The sequence below is a fragment of the Bradysia coprophila genome, chromosome X (genome assembly GCF_014529535.1).
Source record: "Bradysia coprophila strain Holo2 chromosome X, BU_Bcop_v1, whole genome shotgun sequence".
NCBI classification, from domain to species: domain Eukaryota; kingdom Metazoa; phylum Arthropoda; class Insecta; order Diptera; family Sciaridae; genus Bradysia; species Bradysia coprophila.
The window spans coordinates 6,705,656-6,733,637 of NC_050737.1; the positions used below are offsets into that span (position 1 = coordinate 6,705,656).

General features: G+C 31.6%; 1 protein-coding gene and 1 long non-coding RNA gene across 2 annotated transcripts in view; both read left to right on the top strand.

Annotated features, from left to right (window-relative positions):
* Positions 1–3,902, top strand: part of LOC119080266 — a 52,794-nt gene extending 48,892 nt beyond the window's left edge. The window contains exon 9 of the mRNA XM_037188524.1: positions 2,626–3,902. Within this exon, the coding sequence (XP_037044419.1) occupies positions 2,626–2,807 (182 nt within the window). The 3' untranslated portion in view covers positions 2,808–3,902. The remainder of the gene's footprint in view (positions 1–2,625) is intronic.
* A 9,194-nt stretch (positions 3,903–13,096) lies between these two features.
* Positions 13,097–27,972, top strand: LOC119085705. Its single transcript, XR_005089337.1, has 3 exons — positions 13,097–13,107; positions 16,506–16,515; positions 27,659–27,972. It is a non-coding gene; the product is annotated as an uncharacterized LOC119085705 (long non-coding RNA).
* The last annotated feature ends 10 nt before the right edge of the window (positions 27,973–27,982 follow it).

Below are 27,982 nucleotides of genomic sequence, written 5' to 3' on the forward strand. Positions count from 1 at the left end.
GAGAAAGCAGCTACATAATGCGTGACGTTATTTCTGTGACACACGTATCTACATACGAGTCATTAACCTATTAAAGAGAGTATATTTGAAGTCTATTACGAATAAATATTCGCTTGAAAACGTGCTAATTTTCACCATAAAGGATTGATATTTGTCATAATCGGTTAGGTCACCAAATTCTACACGGTGGGGCTGAACAACTTTATTTTGCGAAGGTCGTGAACATGGGACATTTTTATTGAAAATGATAGAGGGATATGCTACGAGTAATTATCAAGCGAAATCAAAATCATTTAGCAGGGATAGCATATAAAATCTCCATGTAGTAACCCTCTAATGGGACACATGGGATACTGAAACACATCTAATGGAGTTTTAAGAATCCAAGTGGTGGTATATGAATGAAAGAAGCTCCTAACATTCGTTTTAGACCCAATACACAAACATTCAGCCAAACGAAATTCAATTTGAGAAGATTTACAGAAGCAATTACAGATTTAACCAAAGTACCGCTATATTTACATTTATTCAACGTTTTTTCCATAATTTTTCTCTTAAAATAAAAAAATAATAAACCGAAATCAACTAATCACTTAAGTTTTCCTAAGAATGAAAAGAATTTATATCGAAAACAGCTTAAAATAAACAGTTTGAATATTCTTTGTGTGCAGGGTCCACCTGATAGTTTTTCCAGTGCGATTTGAACTCGTGATTAATAGACTCCATAGCCTGTTCACTTTAAAACAGCGAGATTTGTTATATTTTCTGCAAATTTTTAGGAAGAGTTAGTTTTAAACCTTAATCTAAATGGTTTCCTTATATTTTTGAAAGAAAAATGAGAATTTTTGAAGAAAAAATGTTAAGTGCCTTGAGATGATGTCGAATCTTCTCAAATTGAATTTCGTTTACATGGAGATTTTATATGCTATCCCTGCTAAATGATTTTGATTTCGCTTGATAATTACTCGTAGCATATCCCTCTATCATTTTCAATAAAAATATCCCATGTTCACGACCTTCGCAAAATAAAGTTGTTCAGCCCCACCGTGTCTACGTAAAATTCCTCAATTTTTTCGACGTCTTTTTTACTTATTCACTTCTCTTCTAGAGTCAGAGGCAGTAGAATTTCAGCATGAATTTGCTTCAGCTGTTTTTTTTTGAGCTGATCCACAAAACTGTTTATATACGGTTGAAGTAGCTACAGGCAATGACAATTTTGGTTGTTTGTATGGATCCGCTGAAAAACAGCTGAAGCGAATTCATGCTGAAATTTGACTATATCTAACTGTACATATTGTGGATTTTAGTTTTTCTTTTTTATCTGTCGTGACGTCGTGAGCCAGCTGATTGATTAATTAACTTTGAATGATATTTCTTAAGATTAATGGACAAAAACACCATAAGATAAAATAGGCAATGGTATCAAGTCATTATTGAAATTATTATTGACAATTAAAACACCCCACTCAAGAGGTATTTTATAAGTAAATTGTGAACCGTTGTGCACAAAGTCTTCAGTTTTCCACAGGGCCTATTATGTAGAATTAATTCGCAAAATTTGCAAAAATTCACAGAAATTGACAAAAATTTGCACACGCTTCATTTTCAGCACATTTTGCAAGTCTTTGCGTTCTTTTGTCTGTTATAGTACAATTTAAAGTGAATAAAGCAATTAATTTGACTTTGAAGGTGTGTAGAAGTTTTTTTTTGAATTTTTTTTCAAATTTGTGAAGAATTTTGTGCGAATTTTTGCAAATTTAATTCTACATAATAGGCCCTGGTTTTCCATATGAGCGAAGCGACAAGATCATTCACAATGAACTTTTTTGAATAGAGAAATCGCCTACTGTGGTAAATCAGTTCGATTTCGTCGAGGCTGTTCTCTAGAAAATCTCTTGAATTCGTCAATTTATAGTTTTTCAATTTCAATGGGTTGTGATGAAAGTTCATGGTTTGACCGTCGAAACTGATCGCCAGCGCCAATGTCAACATTTTCTTTTTGATTTTTCACTTCAATGATCTATTGAAATTGAGATATAGAGTCAATAAACCAAAAATCACAACCCATTTACTATTCTGACTTCCGCATGTCAAAGTCGATATCGAGAGTAACGTTTCTTTTTGTCTACGAAAAATTAATTAAAAATATCAATGGCAAAAGTCCAGAAAATGTTTGCTCATGTTTGATTGATAAAAAAAAAACATTGACAAAGATCAGAATTAATTTTTATATTCCGGAAAGAGACTCATTTTCCCAGAAAAATATTACATTTATATAATGTTTGCGAACTCTTCGAATAAAAAAAGAGGAATAAAAACCGGAAATGCTTGTTGATACTATCGTTTTCCGAAACATTTATTGTGGTTAGGTTCTATTTACCGACTTGTGCTATCAGTAAATAATTGAGTCAAAGAACATACCAATGAAAATAAATTGTATAGAGAGCAAAGTTGATTCCATTTACGTTTTAAGCAGAACACAAAATGAAAATAATTGAATAACCGTTACCGGTTTTGATTTTTATTTAACATGAAAAATAAAAACGTAAAAAAAATCTTTGATTAAATATCGCAACGTTAAAAAAAGTGTTTTAATTATCTTGAACATTTTATTCGCTAATAAAGTCGATATAGATTCAACCGAGACCACTTCCTTGATGCCAGCTATGAGTGGAATGGCTGCTTTGGGAAATTCCTCTAATGGATCAAAATTATTTCACTCAAAAACTACCATCATTCCGATATGTCTACCAATTTCTGTAATTCTAATTAAGCTAATTAATAACTATGGTGTACGATTGATTTAAAGAGAACGGATATTAATTTATAAATAATTGGGGTTTGGGATTAATAGTGTGTGGAAAATGTGTATTGTGTATGGTGTATTATAAATGAAGTAAAACAGAAAATTGAAACAAAAAAAAAATATTTCTATTAATGTTTAAGTAAAAAACCATGAAAATATTTAGTGATTTATTGATAATGTGAATAATATATATTTTATATACGATGACTTACTGTACATACGTACTCTAAGCGACTTACTGTACATATTATGTCAATTCGAAATGGAGTTTTATCACGCTTTTAAAGGCACGATATGAGAGTGTTGTGGGAGTAAAATTCGAACGAAAAATAAGATTTTTTTTCATTCTTTTTGTAAGAAACATTTATCATCAGAGAATTCTTAAGTGATATAAGGTTAAAGTGTTGAAACCTGAGGTGGTTGCAATGAAAGAAATAGAGATAAATGAATGTGTTTAGGCAACAGTCCCCAATGAAAAGACGAAGCAGAAAAAAAAACTGTTGATGAAGAATCCTTATTATTTTTTCCATACACATAAAGGAAAATGAATATTGAGCGCACTGGTGGTGAGGTTGAATTTCGTTCTATATATAAACAATTGTCGGATGGGGTATTCTCCCATCTTCACGTTGTTGAATTACGAGAATCGTAATCTGTCTGGACGGTTTAGATAAATTGAAGCCATTGAATTTATTGTGGAAAATGGTTTTGGTTCTTCATACCTTATCATAAAAGCTTTTCAGATGACACGAAGGAGCTTAATCAGAGATCAGGTGTGAAAAAATAATATTGAAAATTAGTGTAAAAGCAGTGACGGGAGACTGTCGACGACAGTGAAATTTCGATATGAATTTGCTTCAGCTACTTTTCACCATACAAAAAAAAACTGCTCATCCGTCTTTATGCGGTTTGTCCACTATGGTGTGTGATTATTTCACCCCTATGAAGACGTATGAGTAGTTTTGTCTACATTTCACTGACGTCCACGGTAAAATAATTTCATAGTTCGAAGTTCTGACTATCATTGGCTCATAACTACAAAATTATTTCATTATCTCTGACAGTGATTAATCCAAGAAAATTATCTCTATTCAAACAAAAACTCTTTGTATTCGTGTTTGTTCAATTGTGCCGTACATTATCCATTCACATATGCATTTTCCTCGCTCATAAACTATTCCCAACGATGCTCCACAATAAATTTGTTATTGTGAAAAGATGTAACCATATTGTGCATTCGAAGCATTCATGCCGGTACAGTATTGCGAATGACTTTTGCTCGTGCAAAATTTATTTCATTTTCAAAATTTTAAGTGCAAGTTGATAATTGTTTTCTCATTTTATTTGTTTAGTTTTATTGGATTTTCCGTGTTTTCATTTCGCTGCGATGAGTCGAGTTGATACTAGGTTAATGATTTAAACAGATAAACATTTGTGAAACTCAGAACTGACTCTGAAGTGGTCATTGGCGTTTTATGACGACCGCTCTAAAATTTCAGCTCATCTGAGCATTTAAGCCAAAAAAATTTCCGTTTTTAGTATAATGATACTTTGTTAAAAAAAAATTTTTTTGTGATTAATGTTTGCCAACTCAACACTTTATCTGCTCAGTTACGTTACCTTAAATGATAATATATATAACAAAATGGAAATACGAAATAAGATGAGAATATTTAGTGAAAATTAAACCGAAAATGCATCCGAAGGCTAATCAGATAGTCTTTATTGCAAAATGTACATTAAAATCTATGTGCAATCTGTGTTCAATTGATATTTACCACAAGAATTATGATAGCTGAATTTGAACAGTTCTGAACGATAATAAATTGCCGGTAGCCAGTAGTCCAACAAATAAGTCAACATTAAATTTTCGCATTTACTTTCTGCAATCTACTTTGCTTCACCACTTAGCAATGGCTCTTAGCTACCCTCCAGTGCGCAAACATGCAAGTACAAAATCTTAATTTAAAAAAGTATTTAATGGGGTTTTAAAATGAACTAAGCTAAATTCACCAACAGGTTGTAAAGGAAGAAAAAGGTGGTGACTAGTGAAAATTATCTTAATTTACACTTGATCCATGTATATTTAAAAATACTTTTTACATGCTATATGCATCAAAAATCTTGCTTTTTACGTTTCAAGCACTAATTTCGAGGCGCTCAGCATGTAAAATCAATTGCATAACTCGGTATAAACACAAAGAGACTCGTTTTCGTGTGTTCAGCATCGCCTCAGATCAACAAAACTCACACGCAATATCTACTTTTCATCCCTAGATGTGGAAATTACTATTTTCTCTCGGTTCTATTATCCTAAATATCCGTTTCTAATCCATCAGAATACTTTGAAATCTCTAGGAACCACGTTTAATTTCATCAACAACATAAATTCTCCAACCAAAATTCCGCTTGAATGGGCTCATTTCGGTGAGCCTACGTACGCCTACATACACACCCACAGATAAAGCTTCTTCTTTTGCGGAAAAATGATTTCACTTAAAATTATTATATTTTGCTTAGTAATCCGATGACGACGTAAACATCCGTTCTGATTGTTCTTTGCATTAAAATAATATTAACAACATTGCCATCGGTAATAAAAGAAGGTATAACATCAACGGTTCATTTCTTTTGAAATTTAAACCACTCTAAAAATGTATTGTATTACTCCCACCACCATGAAGCCATGTGTGCTGAAACAAATTTTGTCGGTGGCCATATAAAGTCTTTAAAAGAATTTCTTATCCAGTTCTTTTACGACTACTCCCATGAACTTTTTTTTTTTAGATGGAAATCACTTTACTTTCGTATGCAACTCTTAAAAGGATTTTTTTTCTCTATTAAGTAGTTTGCAATTTAAATAACTTTTTGGATGCAATAAAAAAAATTCACGATTGCTTCTGAAACACTTTAGCGTTGGGAGCAAGAACAATACAGATATCACCTTAGTCTCTATGTGTACGAAGAATTAAGGACACCGTTTGTGATAACGACACGACACGAAATAAATTAGTTCTTATTGTACGTCTCATCTCGCTGCTTTCCGTCGCTTTGCAGCATTTAACGAAGCTCGGAGACTGAATAACAAAACGAAACAAATACGGCAACTTACACGGTTGTTTCGCTGCCGTACCAATTCACATTAACCTCCTCTCAACATCTTTTGAATTTAAATAAAAAGGGAATTGTCTTTTTTATTTCAAATTAGCTATACAGCGCGTAAGATAAATGCATTCCGTGTCCTATTTCACTTGTTGTTAAGCGAAATAAAAAACGTAAATAATTGAAAAAGAGCAAAATCCTGAAATTTTATCCCGTACACAACAAAAAAAGGAAAGATTCGTTGCTAAAATAAAGAAAGAAAATTCACAAGTAGATATTGTTTTGAGCACAATTTAATTATCTACGGTGGAGCCGAACGAGAAAAAAAAGAATATCTAAGAACAGCCAACCGTTGGCAAACAGAGATATACAACACCACCACATAGAACTTACACCCATCCAAACCAAATAAAATTATATTTTCAGATTTTCTTTTGTGACTTTTCTCTCAGATTTACCTTAATGTTGAACATTCATCTGCGGTATACCTATAGCAACTATAAAATTCACATCCCAAACTTAAAAAGTATTTTACTTTTACAAACAAAAAAAAAAGAAAATTCTGTTTACACAGCGTTATTTGAACGAGTCGTATAGTACCAACTAGTAACTCACCTATAGTATAATACACTGAATGAATAACATACCATCTGTGTATACATATATCGTGTACACCTAAAAAATTTAGAGCATAATATTCACGTCATTTTGTCTACTAAATGTAACAAGATACCCGGAGCTCAAATTACCATATAATAGTGGTAAAATCAGCAGGAGGTTTTGAATGCTTTTGTCACCTGAAAAAAAAACTGTGTAACTTTGATGGCATTAAGTTTCCCTTTATTTGTGATGAAAACTGCGCATGGTGGAATTGTAGGTGTGCTGATTTATGACAACATAAATGCATGGAATTTTGAACTTGATGCACTTTTATAACAATTGGGTCACACTGTCCGACCAGTAGAGTGAAACTAAATAATTGTGATCGCGCTGCTGTGAGTCAGATCAAGTGGTCGTAAATCTTTCCACAATGCCCTTTGTTCTATATATGCTTAGCCTGGATTTCCTTTTCACATTTGAATTACTCAAGAAAAACGGAAATTCCAGTCGATAAAAGAATTTACGAGAATAAAAGAATTATATTCAATTGCGGTCTCTAGGCTATTTGCAGCCGTTTTATGTGCAATGGTGGTATGGAAAAAAAGTGAGATGATTCAACGAAAAGCGATAGTGGAACAAATAAATTGTAAGACGAAAATGTGAGACCATGTCATCTGTTGTCGAATTATGGAGTAAAGTTTCGCTTAGAACCGAGATAAAGACGTAAATTATTCAGATTAGCTAGATAAAATCAGTTACGCCTTTATCTCAGCTTCCAGGAAAATGATATCGGTATAAGTGTTGATGACGATATCGCAAACACGTGGAAACCATGTGACCCAAACTTAAAGAAGTGAATGATTGCGAATTACATTATATGCATTTCATAGGCAACGACAATAGATTGGTCGACATATTCGAGCTATTTAAGTTGTTTATTTAAATATTATGGTGCTCAGTTAATACTCATATACAGACAAACCTTCAGCAAAATCGCTTACCCTAATTTCAGGTTCGACTTAAACGTGAAATGATTCGGCCCTTAAACTGAATTTCCAATTTCGTTTTTAAAATTTGGAGATCTCATCAGGAAATTTCTGGTTACCTGAAGACAACCTTATTTGAACTGAATATTTTCAAGTTCAGGTCAGGTTCGGGTCAAACTCGAAATTTAAAATTCTGTTTTTGAGTGAGTTGGGATTGCACCCGAAATTGAAAATTGAGGTTCAAGTCAGATTCCGGTCGAATCATTTAGGTCAGGTTTAGGTCAAACACAAAATTAGAAATTCAGGTTCAGGTCAAGAATATGTTTCCGAGTAGCCTGAAATTAAACTTAGTTCTAGAAATTTGAAATAAAATGAACGTAAGCAGGAGGACGAGATAGGCAATAACGTCTCATCGACAAAGACCTTGTGTTATTTCTTTCTGCTTCGAGAAACCTACACGATTTCTGCGATTTCGATCAGTCATTTGTTTTCCATCAAGTCATATTAGACTCAACATTCATTTTATCTCCGGGGTGGAATAAAAAGAACCTCGTTCGAGGTGTCCCAATTTTTTTTTTGCAGGATTCGATTCCGTTCATTTTTCGTTTGAATTTTCGCTTGAATACTCTCTATCAGCCGAGATGGAAAGAAAAGCTTAATAAAAACCACTAGACCATAAGCATATGGAAGCATTGATGAATGAGTAATTTACGATTAATATGATATGTATAATTGACGGATTATGATAATAATTTTCTGCAGCTTTTTATACGGCATTATAATTACAAAACGACTTGAATTAGGATTTTCTTTGAATTAAAAATTTAAAGGAGAAGAAACTAATTAAAAACGAAAAATTCAAAGACGACAAAAAGACATTGAACAAAATTACTGTAAAAAAGAAATGAGAAAGATAACAAAAAGGAAAAAAAAGGAGATGAAAAAAAAAAAACTAAAATAAAGACAGAAATATTATGACATGTAACTATATTTTTCTATATATCAATAAAAAAGAATATAAAATAAATATTATTACTACCATCTCTAACCTTAATCAAAAGCTTTTTTTGAAGAAGAGACAACAAGAAAACTAGGTGAAACATTTCGGTTCTATGAAATACTATTTGGATGTTTTGAAACACCGGATCTATATATTATTATATACAAACAATTACAATACCTATTCAATTCTCATACTAATATAAAAACCACTTATAGCACAAAAACAAAACAAAACAAATGCAGATGCAAAGAAAAGAATAAAAATTGAAAAACTTAATTAAATAAAACGAATATATTTGATGTAGCTTTTAGGTGTACCTGTCTGAAATAAGAAATCAACAAACACACTACAGAGTAAAGTCATTACATTCAATGTTCCAGCAATCAGTAATTAAATTATCTATGAATAATAAAAAATAAACAAATGAAAGAAAAGTAAATCCAAAAACTAAACCGAATAAGAAAGCCCACTATTTATGAATGTATTTTCCCCACATACAATAATACTGATACTGATACAACAAAAATAACAAAAGAAAATCTTAGTACCCGATATATGTATGGAAATTATACCCCCATTTACCCACTCATCATTTCGGAAACTATATAAAAACTATTGTAACTAACAAAATGGTAAAATGAATAATAGAAAGAACCAATCAAGAGATAGCATAATATTCCTGTAATTAATTCAATTCTAAGTACAACTCAAATAATTTTCTCGTAGCCATACATTACGTTTTTGATAAACAACAAAAAAATACATCCAAACAGGGGGAAGTTACAAACAACTCACATCAACTAACTTAAGGTTTCTCTCTATGTCTGTCTCTCTCACAAATACTCATTCCTAACACTCACACACAAAAATTGAATGCACTTCATCATTGCTGAAACGCACTGTAAGAAAAACTTACGATAAAAAAATCTGTTTGGTAACACTGATTTTGAGCTAGTTGCATGTCAAAATTGCACAAGACGATGTAGTGCCGACAGCTATACAGCGCAACACTTTACAATCGTCTCATACAATTTTTACATGCAACTAGCTCAAAATCAGTGCTACCAAACAGATTTTTTTATCGTAAGTTTTTCTTACAGTGCGTTTCCATATACAATGATTCGCTGGCTTTCTTTAAAATGAAAACACTTTCCTACGATCAAATACATTTCACAAAAACTGGAATCGCAGTCACTCATTTTAAAGGATAGCACTCCGTTTTTTCTTCGTTTTTATCAGTCCGATTGCGTGATAGCTGTCCAGCCTACAAAGAAAAATTGAATACGATTCAATTTTGCCTCCGTTTAGTTCACGAAATTCATTTTGATTCATCGGCTTTTTGTTTAACTGCCATGTAAATAAATGAACTATTTTTTGAAAGGAGTGAGTGCGAGTCTAGCTTAATTGTATATCTTGTATATTGTTACGTCACTTAAATAAATACCGAAGTTTTCGTTGATTAACTTATAGGTCGAACCAGTAAGATTTTGATGCAAAAGTCTAAATCAAAGATAAGTTCAGCATGAAAGCTGTAAACAGATCAGTACCTTGGGTACTAACGATAAAACGAATGTTATCATTTTGGCAGGGGAAGGTATCTAAGATCAATAGGGTCCACAGATAAAAAAAAATGTGTGATCTCGAAGCATATGGGGTTCTTAACAAACTAAACGAACTTTTACAGACCATTACGAAACAATGTTTTAGACAACGGAATTAGCGGACTTTATCTTCCATAGTTTAATGAAAATGAAATTGTGCTTTCAAGATATTTAAAAATACACAAAAATCGCCATCAAATGCACTGCCACAGCAGCGAGTGCAATATGATCTCCATAGACATGAGCGTTGTTAAAGTATCCACCAAATTCTCTCCATGCATGAAGTGCATTCACAGACAAAGCCCACTAACCTAAAAACTAATTCAAACCGATTTTTTCGTACGAATTTTAATCCTCTTATCATTGACAATCGATGTTAATCACATACATTAAATTATGAATAAAAAATCAAGTATTTTCGAAAGTACTTATATTTAACTCTAAGTTAAAAAAAAAAGAAAAAAAAATATTTTTGACAAAAACCATCAGACAATTTAAATAAAAAACAAAAACAATTCTATTATGAGCTATAGACGATTTCATAAAAGCTTTAAATGTTGTTTGAAAAGAAAAAGTATAAAAAAAAAATAAAAATAGAAGAAAACCTATAATCTAAACATTAATAAACTTATGACACATTGGACTGGTTTGGTTCATTTTCGATAATGTAACTAAATATTTAGGTGTAAAATAAAATAATTTTAGCGAATAAAAAAAACAGCTAAAATTACTTATAATATTGTGTGAAATATTGTGTGACACAAAGAATATTTCTCCTATATAAATAACAAAAAAAAAATTAAGACATAGAGACTCTTCAGAGATTATTCTCTGTAACAAAAAATATTCATAGAATTTCTTATATTAAAACTAAAATGAAAATTAAGTAGCAACACGTGAACGTATTAGTCATCATTGTTTTTTGTTCATATAATTTTTACTTTTGATTACTGATTTTATTTACATTTAAAAAAGTATATATTTAGGCTGATAGGGTGAGTAATGGAATTCAATGATCGTTTTTACTGTACAAAATGAAAAGGCACAAGAAAAAGTAGTTGAAAAAAAAGTATTTTGACCATAACAGTTAAAAGAACATCTAAATAGAATTTTAGAGTTTTCTTATTAAACGAAAAATGAATTAAAAACAATGTGAACATCAGACGATTCATTTGACTTTATTTTTCCAAACACGTTTTTGTTTCAAAAGAAATGCACTCACGGAATTTTGAAAACCGACACATTTTCTGTTTCGTGGTTTACTGGTTTTTCGTGAATTTTGAATGTATTTTTAAAAGGAGTAATCAGAAACTCAAGTAAAACGCAGAAACAGAAAATGTGTCGGTTTTCGAAATTCCGTGTGTGTAGTTTCTGTAACATTTACCTGCTGTTTATTAAGTTTTTTTGATCTCAGCCCAATTATTACACCGAACAAAGCGTTTTGCACAAATTGCGTCCGAACCTCGTGAAGTTTCAGTTTAGGCTAGGACCAGGTCCTATTGTAAAACTAACCCAATTGACTTGTGCAGCAGAAATCGGCAATAGTCGGGAATTGACATTAATTTAGTCGGAGTAACTGTTCTTCTTTTGGACATGTCGATGTTACATGTTACTGCAGAAACATACAGCTTGTAAACCAAAGGCTTATGCAGTATCAGCAAGAGCTGAACTTCACCAGCTGATCAAAAAACACACTCTACTTGTATAATATACAATCAAAACACATTCTAAACAACAAGTTTACTACAGTCATTCGTGTTACGTGCGACTTTAAGGTGTGTATATACACTGTATGTAACTTGCCTTTGAATTGTTTTCGATACAAAGGTGTTGTCTTTGTCGACCAGCTGTTGCTGATTCTGCTTAAGCCTTTGATTTAATAATTGTATTTCATGTTAAATCAACTTGTGGCTAACCTGACAGGTAAAAGGAGATTGAGGTAATTTTGACCTACATTTGACCAAAATCCGATTCTTAGAAAAAAAGATTTTCTCAATAATAATGTGACACCAACAGTCAACGTCTTAACAATAAATATTCAATAGTAATAAGAATGTAGCTGAGTTCCAGATCGCACAATTTTTCAAGGTTCGAGCTAATTTCTAAAATCTACATCCCATATTATAATCAATAGTCATGACCACTAAATTACACAAATGACCAAAACGGTTTGTAGTGCAGCTCGTTTGAAAAATAAATGATTCTGTTTGTTGTAGCTTGAGAGACTGATAAAAAGACGTAGAATTCCACCAATGTTTCAAAAATAAGCTTTCGAGACTCTTTGTTAACTATTTCCAATCGTGTAGTGTAGCAACACAATTGACTTTGAGCTAAGGAGCTTCACTCTACAATGTCAACTTTTTGATTGAGGCAAGTTTCATTTTCTTTCCAGCTAAATTTACGGTCATCTTAGTTTCCAACTTATTTCTAACGAAAACTTTCGTAATCGAAGACATCATTTTCCATAGTTTCACACAGCTCCGGAATTAGTTTTGCGAAATAATAAATATTTGTTTCCCATTTCAAAGCCATATCATTGGTGGGCGTGCACAACGGGAGAGAGAAACGTTTGTGTATATATAATCAAAAAATAAAATAATATAAAAAGCATGGCAATCAGTGGAATGAATATCAGAATTTTCCATTCATCCGCATAAATAAAATTGATTGTCAGACGGTTTTCGAATCTTATTTTTAATGCAATATAAATGGGATTTCACATTTTTGTGACGTCTATGCGATAATGTGTGGATTGTGTGGATAAAGTGTCTAATGTTTGTGAATGTTAAATTTGAATTTTGTACGACTAAAGAGAAATTGTGCAGAAAATTTATCAAACGAATATAATTGGCTACACGGTCAAAGAAGAATTTAATATTTAAATTATTTAAAAAATGGATCTGATTTAGATACATCACAGGCTATGATTCAGAGCAAGAATTTTAATGGTTTTTTTCTGTGTGTGTGGAGAATGTTGATAAGGACACTGGCAACACAGTTTACATATTCGTTGAATTGTGATAATTAGTAATTCGCATAAACTTTGATATTTGTAACCAAAATTTCATATGATGGCCAGATGAATAACAATTGTTTCGATGCGACGCTTTGACCTTCTAAAAAAATATTGGATATGCCAGAAGCAACGTTGCAAATGTAATTTGAAATACCAACCCTGGCTGGATTTGTTTTTCTGTTTTATGATTCGAAAATCTATTCTCATTATTTACAAAAATTGTTCCAATCGCTCTGCTTTTCGACTTTCAATGGTATCCATATATTTCAAATCCACTTTAGATTAATTTTTAATTCCATTTCTGTATCTCCTTTTGAGATGTTTTCGTTTTTCTTATCCGGTAAATATCTAACAATCTGATGAAACACTCAAATGAACTCATTGAATTAAAAACGTAAAGATGAAAAAGGTTCATCAGACTAAAACATCGTCATCGTCAAGAAAAGTTTCTAAAAAAACAAACTTCTACGTAGTTGAATGGAAGCTGATGCATTCATTGATCGCAAACATGTTTTTTTTTCAAAGTTTTTGCTTTTTACTTGTGAATGGAATGGTTGCATATCTCGAAACAATTTTTCGTCTTTCGTGTCCAGGGACACATATTAGAGGAGAAAAAGAATGTCGGAAGAAAGAGAAAATCAAGAGATGAACTATTTTCCATGTACGACATGTGTACGATGTACGATGTGTACATATTAATAGTTACACACTGAACACAAAATGTTGAAATAGTAGATTATGGACTTTTGTTCAAAATATTTATTTTGACGATTTGACGACTTTAGCTCGGCACATAAATTTAAAGTAATCATTTTGGACAGATTTACGCTACGTCGAGAACATATATATCGAGATAAAGTTTTTCATTAGATAGATTAATGCGAGATTAACGTTCTAGGAAGATCCTCATGTTTTTTCAGGATTTTTCTTCGCCTCATTTGAATATTACACATCATATCAAACTCCCACACGTCATTATTGCATTATTGACTAACTCATATTCGACATCCAGATGTACGAATAATTTAAAGAGAAAAAAATATTTGCCTGGTTACATAATTCGCATTCGCATAAGAAATACATGGCGCAATTATCTGTCGCAATAATATTTCGAGCGAATCCACATTAAATAAGTAGAAATAAAAGGTTCGCTTGGTAGATATGCCATAATATCTCTTGAGCTTTGAGTTAAAAAAAAATAACGACACGGGAGGCACATGACTCGTTATGAAACCACCTGTTCCTAGTCTACGAATCAATAAAGAGCTCAGAAATGTTTCTCTTTAAATTCGTTTCATTTTTCTCAAGCATAACAAATCCTATTTCTGATATCTGGGGTAGAAGAAATTGTCAGAAATGAGTAAAGAATATTTAACATTGTTATGAGTGTCAATTCTTCATCTTGAATGCTTGCTACAAACGAACACAAAAAATCAAAAGCGAAAAAAATTCAAGTCAAAGTCTTGTTTCTCATTTTTTTTCTTTTATTTCTTTATACACACAACTAGTCTTTTTAAGACCATTTCTATGGCAAGAGTTGACACACCTTTTGTGTCGACAATGTTCCTTTGACATGATTGAGAAAAAAAGCGACGATGATGATGATGATAATGATGCAAACGATCTGTGCTTTTGTATGATTTGACACAACTAATTCATCGGCTTTTTTATCTCAGTTGTTTGTCGATTTGATCCTAATTTTATCCACAAGTATTGTAAAGGAAAGAGAACATCGATGAGAATATTTTAAATATAAGGTGTGAGGTGTGAAGACATGGTTTATGGTTAGCATGAATGGTCATAAAGTCGAGACCCTCATACATTGAATGAAACATGATTTTGACAAAAGAAAAACGGTCAAAACTTTATTTCACTCAGTGTATAATTCGTAGTTTGCTTTCTCCACTCTAACGGCTACTGAACAGGTTTCATTTTCAGTATATTTTGTTTTCTTTAAAATTTGATCTCTTATTTTAACCTTAACAGTAATCTTCCCACTTGAAATAACTTTGAAACGAATTAATCTATCGTGAACAACAGCCCATAACCCTATCTTCTTGACAGAAGTAGAATTGTGCTACAAAGAAAAACACCTCCAGGCGAAAAGAGAAAACCCCGTCATCTTGCAAAAAGTTTTACCCACCACGCACAAAAGTATTCTCGCAACGAATAGGAAAAACGAGGTCTTTTTATAGAATGTCCTCGGCTAGAACAATATTAGTATATTGAAAGTTTATGTTAAAGTTTTCATAGATTTTTTATGAATCAAACGACAAGAAATTCTGTTCGCAACAAAAGAGGAAAACCTGTACTAAACAAAAAATTTCAATTTTTACGTTTTACCCCTCAATGCCATTTATAATTGTTTCAACCCTATTCACCATCTGTCACATAAGAAAAATCAATATACATTAAAAATGTACAATATTAAATGTTTGTTATATTTTTAGCCCATAGCAAATATTAGCTTAACACATCTGAAAATCCCATCGGCACAATATTTTGTTCAGTCAAATTGTATTTATATCGAAACCGAATACATTATGTATACATACACATACAGTCAACGGATTTCAGAACTGTGCCGAATTTATATCATCTGGATTAGATGGATTTTATTGTTTTTTGGGTAAGAGAATCCATCCTCTCAAAATTATTTTTTAGTAATCTTCTTCTTAGCTTCGACTAGCGGTAGTCTTTTTTTTAACTTTTCCTTGGCCGTGATAGTTAATTATTTTTAAGACTTTAAGACTCCAAATTCATTTTATTTTGCGAGCCTATTATCCTCTAGTATGACCAAATCGGGGTCTCGTTGTACTTTGTTGGGGCTAAGCTAGAGCTTCGTGGTACCTTCACCTGAATGTGTTGGTATGTTGATGAAACGATACGTTTACTTTCATTTCGTTTATTATTCGCCAAATGTGTGCATGCAAAAAGACATGACCAACATTCTAGAGATTGATTATTACTTTGACACTGTTACGCAGTGTTTATTTTTTGGAACTTTAATCCTGACAATTCAGAAAAAAAATCAGATTATGATGGACTGATGGAATGCGGTGTTTTTGTAAAATACAGCGATGCATCTAATCAAATCAAAGATTTAAACGTAAAGATGTATTCCAATCGCTCGTGTCTAACCTTTTTTTATTTTTATTTTTTTCTGCTCAACGAAAAATAAATTCAAAATATTTTATGTCGCTGGTTGTTCACATTGACAAAAAAAACAACAAAAAACATAAAAGTAAATAAAATTAAAAGAAAAATATTACTGACATGATGGAAAATAAGATTTCTGCGGGAAATTTATTATTTTTCACATTTTACCCGTAAGTGAGTGTCGGAATGAGCATGCAATAAATCGAAGGTGTGTGTATAAATTGTGTGTAAGTGTGTGCGCCGTGCATACACAAACGAATAAATAAAATATTTCTCGAAGATCCTTATTTTTTAAACATATCATGTCTTATGCAGGTATTGACGTCTTCCTATGCTACGCTGTCTATTATTACGTATTTATTAATGGTTAAAATATAACACACACAAAAAAAAGAGAAAACAAAAACAAAATGTATTTAATGTATAAACGAAAATGTGAAAAATTAAATTGAGAAAAGAAAACAATTTTTAAGCTTTTCATTTATAAGCTATACTATTAACTCAAAGGAGATTTAATGTATTGTAACACGAAAAATATTACAAGAAATAGAAAAGAGATAAACAAAATCAATATTAAAAGAAACAACAGAACTAATCATTTAAACAAAATGGAAAAAATAATTACAAAAACTATAAACAAAAAAATCGAAAATGATTTTTAGTTAAACATTTTCAATTGAAACATTTAAAATTGCAGAACAAGAATTTTGTTTTGCACATTGATAGTCGTGTGTTCCGGTTGAACGAAACAAAAAGACAATTCGGAACGTAGTAGATCGCAGCGACGTTAGCAACGTACAAACCCACATTCCATGTGCGTATACGTAAATCTAGTGTGATACCATATATGAATTAGAGATATATACGACATGTATAGAAGAAAAACGTGGGCTGGAAATTTATGTGTTGGTCACACAGTTTTTTTTTTGTATCACGAATATTCAACTTTGTCGCATATATCACTCTTACATATATATATTGTGATACACATGCCTAGTGTCAGTGTAGTAAAATTCATATCTAAATACGAATAGAATTCGATAAGTAAGGACCACTGACGTATGGTCTTTCTCTACGTAATGTGCATACCGCAACTACGAAAGTCCGAACGATTCTAAACGAACATTGCTAAGGCAAAGAAAATTTCTACTTTATCTCATTGATAATTGTGACTATTTTGAAAGCTTTGTGTTGGCGACATCGAAGAACCCAATCATTAGAGAATGTCTAAAAAAAGAATAACGTTGACTCCAGCCCAGATGCAATTCCCATATGTATACACGATTATACGTAAAATGTGTACACGTTTCCATACTCTTTTTTTCGTACAATTTTATTGTTCAATTTACGTGCACTCAATAAAATCAATACCTGTAGCTTTTAGCTTTGTGTATCGGCAAGAAAAGACGTCATTGAACTTCACTTTTCCTTATACGTGGAAAAAATACCATTCTCAATGTCATTTCGAAAGGATTTCTTGAAGCAAAACTAAACACCCAACCCATGGATATATTAAGGCAGAGCTAACTGGCAAAACATATAGAGTCACTTGTGGATTGTCAATCAGTGTGATGTTGTTTAACTGTAAATGGGAGAAGTAGATAGATACTGGTAGATTCAAGTCAGAGGATTTTCCCGAATTCATCTTGTAATTCATAAGAAAGTTATTTTTTGATTTTTTTTGTTAGCACACATATTAGGAAGGGTGTAGTCTAGAATGGTAATTTTCGAAAACATTTTTTGTTAGCAAAAACGTTATTTATCAGCAAAAAGAATCTGTCGCCACAAAGTCTAAGTTTCTTTTACGTTTTTATGTAAACAAGTCATGCTTGATCGGGATAAATGTTTTAACCTTAAAAAACAACCGTTTCTGCATTCCCCAGTTGTTCAACTCAACAACTCAATTTTACCTCTTCGATTTGTAAAAGAAAGTTTAAAAAAAAAAGTGAAGAAGAGAGGAAAGAACTTAAATTGATGTCGTGTTTTAACAACATAACTTTCCAATAGACACACAATGAAATGAAACCCCCCTAAACCAAAATAAAACATCCTAGCGTGAAATTCACACTTTATCTATTACAAATTTTCGTGCGCAAAAAATCAATAACTCATTTTTGATGGCTGAATATTTTATGGTTATCGAAGTTATACCAATTTAGTGTTTCTAAAAATACACCAATACGCCGGCATAATGTCTATTTACATCGGCATGGTAAAGGTATAAACCGTGGTGTAAGTAGATAATAAATAAAAGTTAAGAGAAAATGGGAACAGAAACCCATCAGCGTCAAACCCCCCTATGCTTTCTGTTTTTTTTTTTGCTGGCAAAAGGGCGCAGTTATTAGGTTATAGGACTATATGCCATTACTAAAACAATATAATAAGCAGTTTTTCATTTTCACTTTATCTATATACTTGTTACTATCTCAACTTATCTAGTTTTGTTTATACCCTGGGAATTCGGGAATTTCATGAAATGAAGGTTGTCACCAGAAAGAAAACGAAGGCGCTCTATCTTCTTTCTTTTCTGTTTTTTTTTTAAGTTTATATCTCGCATGGAAATGGAAAAGTGTGATGAAAACTGGATATAGTTTTGTTTGGTCGTCGTCGTTCTTTCGTAATACTTTTTTCCCCGTTCTGTGTTTGAATATAAAACTTTTTTACTGGAAGCTTTGAGCTGGTTTATTGTGCACATAAAATTTATATTTATATTTGAGTAAGAACTGAGAATCACATACTGTGCTTTTAGATTAAGCACACCACATATAACTAGTTATGTGCACAATATTTTGTTTTTCTTATACGAAAGGGAGAAAATAGCATCACATTTTACTTCATAGATCTGCGTACGGTGATTCACTGCGATTTGTATTAGATGGAATTTGTCAATATTTTGATGTATGGAAATGAAAATCCGGTTTTCAAAATAATTCGACGGTGATACTGTTCGTGGTCTTGTGGTGTATTTCTGAGAACACAACTGGCTGCGAACTCACAGGAATTTACATAAGTAACCAAACCAGGCTATTTATTTCATCAATTGCTTCTCTTAGACCATAGCAACCTCACTTCTTGGACTAAATTGAAGTTTAGCACCAAGAGGTGTTAATGACATTTATTCCCATACGATTTAATCCATTTCGTCCAGGACGTACCCCTCACGTTTAGAGACATTTTGAAAGGTGGCGTTTGCACATGATATCAAAAAATAGCAGCTCGTCTCGCCTCAAATAAGACAGGAGTTTAACTATAAGATTTAAAATCATAGATTTTGTCATCTATTTTTGGTAGGAAGTGGAATAGTCTAAGGTCACAAGAAGGTTTTTAGTTTCGAAATCTATTTATATTTTGTTTGAACTACTTGATTATCTAAGCTCATAAAATTTAAGTTACCAACCGAACAGTTAGAAAATCGCGTTACAAACCAAATTTTCATGAGTTACAGATTTGCGTTAGACGGAGACAAATTACTTGTGTGTTTTTGTTTCACGATGTAAACTTAACTAAAAGTTAAGTGTTGACAACATGACATATTTAAGAATAGTTAATTGTATGTAATGTAATGTAATTCAATTCTACTACGAACAGGAACGAATAGGAAATAACTTTAAATTTAAAAGAGAGTGGACACCACTACGTTTATATGCTCTAACATTGTACATTATTGTAATGGTATTGAATTGCATCGATACCACCACAAATCACGATCACTTACCCTAAACAAAAATAAAATACCAGTCTTGTGATCGAAGCCTAAATCACGATCATTTACCCTAAAATGTGTTTTTCTTTCGTTGTCATCGTTGTTGATACGTAACAACAAATATACAATTTTCGTGTTGTTCGTCAATTCGTTTAACCAAAAATAAACACATAAAAATGTGTAATAACAATAAACCAATATTATAGCAAAACAAAATTCTTGATCTCCGAACGAAAAAAAAATAATAATATCAAGCGCAGTTATAATATGGAAAAAATAAAATAAAAATAAATAGGAAAAAACAACACACCGATTTCGTATCGATATTATTATATATATGTAAATGTTTATAGAAGTGAAAGTGATAAAAAAAATGTGCAAACAAAAATTGTTATTTGCATGTTTTTGTTATAGCAGATGATGAAAATAAAAATAAATAAAAATAAAAAAAGAAGCAGCAACATTATATACACTAAAAGCGAGTATATTTCTGACACATGGTAAAAAAAAATCGAAAATGATTATGATCTGATATGGCGCTGGAGCTTTCAAAATATTTTCGGTTTTTGTTTTTATTTTCTTATTTACTATGTGCTTACATGAGAATTTTATAAACATAAAATTTACACAAAAAAATACTTAAAATTTCACAACATGGCTTCCATTAATTAATCAAAATATTATATGCTAAAATTGTTGAGACTGAATCGATTATAATTTTTTTCCAAAAAAAAATATTTATTTTCAATTTAAATTTTCTATTCATTGTGTGCGATTTAACGAAAATCGGCGAAAAAAAACCAGAAAAACGAACAAAAATTGGTGGAACAAATTATTGGGTAAACTTTAACGAAAAACCCTTATAAAAATGCCAACAGACGCGCGATGGCATCTGAATGACATTGTTATGTGTTTCCTACTTTAAACGTAAGTGACAAGCCTATTAAATTCATGCGAAGAATCTACGATACACCTGTTTGGATGGAACGAAATGAAATTCGATTACATCCTTACCGTTCAATGTTATTCGCTTCTATGTACGACGACATATATCGTACGTTGGCGAAGGAAATTCTGTCTTGTGAATTGCGAGCAAATTTGTTTAAAACATTGAAAAAATGAGAACTGGATTCAGCTGGCTTAACTTCTAGTAAAGATTTTTGTATGCGACTCAGTATCATAATGTGCAAAATTATCTTAGTTCAGATATCCTCTCTTGCATCAAGTTTTTCGAGAATTGTATCAAGAGAAGTGGAGGCTGACAGCGCATCACATGCACAAAATTTCAGTTAATGAACATCATGTTATATACGGCAGAGAAATACTTATTTCTACACACGTCACTTTTACGCACTAGTGCGTAAATATGAAAATCCATTTGCACCCTGACCCGATCGCAATCGCACTGCAGTACATAAATATTGTGATAAAACATACTCACAGTTCACACCAATGTTTCTGGTACTTGAATCTAATTCTAAAGTGCGCGGTATTTTATCGTATAATAACGTAACGCCACAGGCGAATAATATTTTACTCTTTGTGAACTAGGTAAATTTAATATTCGGAGTTGTTTTCGTTTTCTTTGTAGCTAACTTCTGATGCAATTCAAATTTCCTAGCACAATTTTATCCCGACACCTACAAATAGTAGATTTTCAGAGGAAACATTTGGACGGAAATTTAAAAAAAAAAAAAAAGAAATTTAGCTACAGCCCCGTCAAATATACCGCATAGCAAACAGTACAATTGTTGAATGACTTCCACTAGGATTGTTTGAAGTGCAATGAAGTTTTTAAAAATTTCCTACATTTTATACATTGTATATTTGCTTCCGCGTACAATTACAAAAAAAAAGGTTACCGCAAACACGGGAAATGTTCAAAATGTTCGAATGTTTGAACATTGCTCAAAAGCAAACTTAAATAACTTTAAAAACAAAACCAAACACGATGAAAAGCAAAAAAAAGTGAATGAAATGAATAAAGCTTATTCACACATACTTCAAACAAACATGCCGTTCAAGGGTTACTACAGAGCCACCATACACGATTCATAATTTCTATATTTTTTCCTTCCTTTTATGATGACATTGTGTGACTTTAGTCACCTTTCTTGCATGCTATAATTTACTACAAGTTTCAATATTATGCAAAATGAACTACTAGGGTTTTTCTTTGTGCATTTAAGACATAACATGCCTGTACTAATATCATTTACATTTTCAATTTTTTATCGCAACAGACACTATTATCAAAAGGGCATTAGAGACTATTCGTATATGACATGACCGTGTCATTTCTCGTCTTGGATATGGGGAAATGTTAATGCATTCCGATCGGAATTGACGTGCTACATCCAACAAGTAGTTATGGTTTTTTTTTTCCTAACGCATGCTAAGAGGCTTTTTTAGCGAATGAGAGTTCGCTAAAAAAGCATCTCAGCATAAGTTAGGAACAACGTTTTGTTTATAGTGTGTCGAAAATGAGCGACGAATTCACGATATTTTGACACTAGATAAACAAAATAAAATCAAAAAATAGAGTGCTTTCGTGAAAAAATGTGTTTCAGTATGACGATGCAATTGAGACAACGCAATAATAACGTTGCTAAATCCAAATATAATTGTCTGAGATTTTGAATTATTTTTTTCGCGAAATCATGAAAATTGTGAAAGTCTACGAAAATGTACGAAAACTTGTGAAAGCGTACACCTTACAATCATTTCTAATCCTTCATTGAACGAGAACGTTGCCACTTTCCGGTGCAGTGGTGTAAATTTCTGCATTGTTGTGCAGAGGTTGTTTTACCTTATCGAAATGATAAGTATTCAATTACTAACTGCACTAACTCTAGCTAAACACAGCAATGCGAAGGAGCCCTAATTTAAATTTTTCCTTTGTTCTGCTGTCAGGTTTGACAGCGTAACAAAAGAAAAATTTGAATTACGCTTCTTTCGCATTGCTACGTGTGGCAACAGTAAGTTCGTTCATAGTTGTATTACAATGCATATTTGTATTGGTCCTACTTCCGATAAATATCACAACGATGTGTTCGATGTGCTGAAATAGTCACAAGCTCTCGTATAAACTACGACGAGTGTTAATGTACTATTACGTACACATATGGATGGTTTCTGAACTGTTAAGTGAAAAACGATTTTCATTGGGAATTTGAACTATGAATTATTAAGGTACTTCGGTAAGTGATCAGGATACGTTTTCTGAGCTGTTGTACTTATTTGACATTTTTTATTTTTGTCAAGTTCGGATGATCTTCATCGTTTTGGTTTCCGTTCCAATCGAGTAAAACATTGTTCATGATAATTTTTAATGAGTTTCGTCTATGGCATGTTCTTTTGTAACATTTTCGTGCATGGTGTTTTTTCAATACAAAATAAAGATATTGCAAACATTGGAAATGATTTGAAAACTGTTTCTTAATGATAAATGAGGATGAATCTTCAAATTAAGACAAAAAAATCTAAATTTTTATGCAAAATCTGCCAAGTACAACAAAATCAATCGTCGTTCCGAACGTTTCTAAAGTGAGAAAAATTGTATGCAGTCATCGACGGCAAAGGTGTTTTCTTATAGTTTCATAATTAAATTTGAACCATTACTTAATTTAAAAATAAGAAGAAGGGCAAAACTTCATTTTAATCACAGATTAAGTTAAATTTGATTGAAAAATTAATATAAAATAATTAAAAATATCACCGTTCCGAACGTTTCCTTAGTAAAAAAATCCAAAACATCATACCGATAGGCAAACATTTTTCGAACAAACCGCTACTAAAGTGCATTAAATTGGTATACAAATAGCGCTTTGCGCGCTATTTTACATTGAAAACAAAAGATTAATGACGCCAAATACCGGTAGCAACCAAAAATCCGCTACAAATTTCTGTAAAATACCGGTAAATGTATATTTTTAACACTAGTACGACAGTCCCTGTGTGTTAGTACAAATTGTGAATTCTCACTGAGCGTGGAAACTGCCCTATACATCGTATTATATAGTATACGTAAATAACAGATACCGATGTGTACATTTGAAACTTAATTCGGCTGAATATGCCGCGAAATTATTAATGAAACTTGACATTCCATTAAAAAAAAATTGAGCGAAAACCACCAAAAGCGATATAATCTGAATTATGCCCATCACCCAGCAAACGTTCTGGCATATCGAAACAATTTTGGCATATAATATTTGATTCAATATATACTAATTAACAATTCTTTTAAGGTATTATTATGTGGGCGGTGATAAAAATCGGATCGGAATCATTGCAAAATGATATAACAAATTCATCCGAATTGTGTCACCGAAAAAAAATGTATTTTACCTTTACACTTAAATTAAACAGCAATGCCTTATTTATGAGAAAAAAAAAGTATAAAGAGAAAAGATTATTGAAATTTTTTTTTGGAATAAAAAATAAATTTAAAAACCTCATTGATAATATTGTTAAATGTTAGCAATACACGAAACATATCATAAATGTTGTAATAACACTAATAACACTGTTACAAAAAAAGAAGAAAATGGGTGCAAAAATTGATGAAGAAATTTAAGAACAAATAAAAATGGCCAATAAAATTCCATATGATTCAGATGAAAAAAGCTCTATATATAAAATGTATATAAAATCGGTGCGTTGAATTAAATAAAAAAAAAAAAAACAAAATAAATCTAAAAAAAATATATTTACGAAATTGATTAAAATTTAACACACACAGTGAGTATTTTGAAAGATTAGTGTTTAAAAACATGAGCATAATAAAACAATCAAGCGCAGAAAATATTAATGGAACATACGAATATGAATGTAAAACGCTACTTAATTAATTAAACAAATCATAAACATGAAGAAGCATCTGAAAAAAGGCAAAACAAAAATATTTAACAAAGAAAAGATTGAGTTTTTAAAGTATAAACTAAATTAATTAGCATGAATTTAAAGAAAAAAAAAATTAAATTAAAAATATAAATGAAAACCAATTCTGTAATGTCTATATTAATATGAAACAAAACAAAAAAAAAGAACAAGAAAATTAAGTATTTATATGTCATTACTTCTCATTAATAAAAATGAAAAAGAAATTAAATTTAAAACCAAAAAAAAGGGTCGTCGTTAGCAAAAATTGGTGGAGAAGATAAAATTGAAATGAGAAAAATAATAAAAGAAAATATTATACAGCAAAATCTGTTTTATAAATTGTATGTAAAAATAACAAAAAAAAAAGTTTACGAAATAAATGTTAGATCGATAAATCGAATGGTTTTACTCAATGGCCTACCGACTTTTGGACAAATTTCGTTCTATTCCGGAAAATCGTTGGAAATTTAAAAAATCAGATTATAGCCGAATGTCCTGTATCCAACTTACAACAGCACCAGCTCCACCAATCCTACTCCAAACAGGTTCGCGTAGGTATGGATTCGATCATGACTTACATTTTTGAAAATATCAGGCTGGTTTCGGGCAGTCATTTTCTATTTTATGAAAATATTTTACGTCTTAAGCCCAAGGTCTATTTTTGAACAATTGATTTGCAGGATTTGCTAAATGTTTGCTAATATTTTCTACAATTTGCGAAGAATAATTTGTCCTGTAAACTCAACTCAATTTAAGTTTGCAATTGGTTAGCATTCTATATTTGTCAACAAAAGAAGAGTAAAGAATGTGGAATTGAAGAAACGTAAAGGCAAACGCTACTTGTATGTGGCGGAATACTTGTGGAACAAATAAAACGAAGGAAACAAGGAAAATTTTAGAACGCTTGGACCGCGCGTGCCCAAAACAAATTTGAGGTGAAAAATTCTGATGAATGTAAAATTTAAGAGTGGTACAATGCCAATGGAACGTCTGCACGTCTGCTTACCAATTTCGAAACTCAAAAAGACCCAGTTTGCAACCGATATGTAAAAAAAATCAAAGCTGTGGAACCACGTCTTCAAAACATCTGAGCTCGTACCTACCAATTGATGACATTTCGATTCCAGTATGATATATAGTTGTCTTACCTTCTTTTACTACAGCTACCTTAATTTAGTCTTTCAGTATTTCAGTCTTTCATTCTTTCAGTATCATCTAGACTTCGAAACGTTCAGCCACGCGTAAAATAACTACGAAATGGCGAACCCATATCTTCGATTATAACGCGTTTTATAAGACCTATATAAATCAAAAATGTGGTCCAAAATACCTCAAACAAATGTCTTCCTATTACAGCGACTGACAAAATGCGGTGCAATGGGGGTGGTATTATTATGAAAAAATTGATTTAATACAAAAAAAATCTTAGTATTTTAACCTGTCACAGACGGCAAGCAAATTAACAGTTTTACTATCTGATCTTACACTTCATTTGATCGAAGATTTTCAAAAATTAATTTCAGAAATCTTTTACTTCACATGTTTTGAACACACTTTTTGCTATATAAGACCTCATTAGTCAGATCTTGTCGTTTATTACTGCTGTCGTTGTCGATAACAGATGACAGTCGTCCATAATAGGTTAAAGACATACCATTCATCACACACCACTGCAAGCTTAACGATCATCTTCACTGATAGAAGTAGTGAGGTCAGTGAATTGGGAACAAACGATGTTTCGTCTGGGTTCAAGCTTCTCGATTGTAGAAGCCTTCCAAAAACTCTAATCTATCTATCTATCCTATTCGAATAGGTTGAAAACGTCATACCTACTTCCCACAGTTGTTCACCTAAACTTCTATTTATTTCTATTTGTAAGTATTCTCCGTGTATTCCTTAACAAGAAAGATTTTTTTTCCTAGCGTTGATACAGTGTTCTAGATGAGAGTCTTAATTTGCATGAACTCAGTTTTTATTTTCAACTATCGTTCAGGTAAAGTATCATCTGACAGTAACTATATATTCGTAAGTGCTCTTTGGTTGTAACGACTTTATTTCGTTAGCGAAGTATACTGTTAGTGTTCACATTCAACGACAAGTTTAGATTTCAGTGGATGCATTGGTATGTTACAGCTAACTGCTCATCAAATTCAAAAATGCATTTCGTGTAATTTTAATGTTTATTTTATTTTACTCAATTTTAATTTTTTTTATAAATAGAATTAAAACTAAGTTTATTCTTATTCTTAATATAATTCTTTCTTTTTTTCAAACACAACAACTGTGTCAGTGTGTTTCACTAATTTTAATTGTATTAAAAGTATCGCTACCATCTAATCATAAAAATTTTAAATGAATTTTTAAATGTTAATATTGTCAATACATCAAAGAAAATAAAAGTTGAAAAATACAATAAAAATTTATTTAAAACGTAAAACCGAATTTAAAATTGAAATTGGACCATCATTGTGTGGATATAGCCGTTGCTTTAATGCTACATGTATATTATATTCAATGGGAAATATTTTTTTTTTCGTTTTATTGGACGGAACAGCATCACCCCAACAATATCCAACGATAAGCTGCCTCTCACATAAGCATCCAGTCCACTCCAATTATATCACTGATTATCATTTTACCTAAACTGTGTGAATCAAAATGTTGTATATCTATTGCTCGTTATTTTCATACACAAAACTAAAAACAAGAAAACATTTTTTTTTTTTTAAATAAGTTTATGCGGAAAATTGAAATTGGAATAAAAATTCCCTCGTTGATGCATTTAAACAAATATGCAGTTTGAAGTTTGTTTTACGGCTTTTGAATGGCATAACAACAAATGTATGAGAATCTATGCTAAAATGGCTAAGTAAAAATTTATCCGACAGATGTTGATGTTGCTCGTGCGATTTGTATTTCGTAACAGTAGTATGTTGATATTTGCACAAGGATAATTGGTTTTTTACATGTTGTACATTTGGAATTTCTGGGACAGTGACTTCAAAAGAGCGGATGTTGTTGTTGAATAGTTTGGTCAAGTTTTGAATACAGACAGTTCATGTTTACAGCTTGTTGTTTAAATTGAACAATAGTCTGGAACGATATTATCATCGGGATACTAT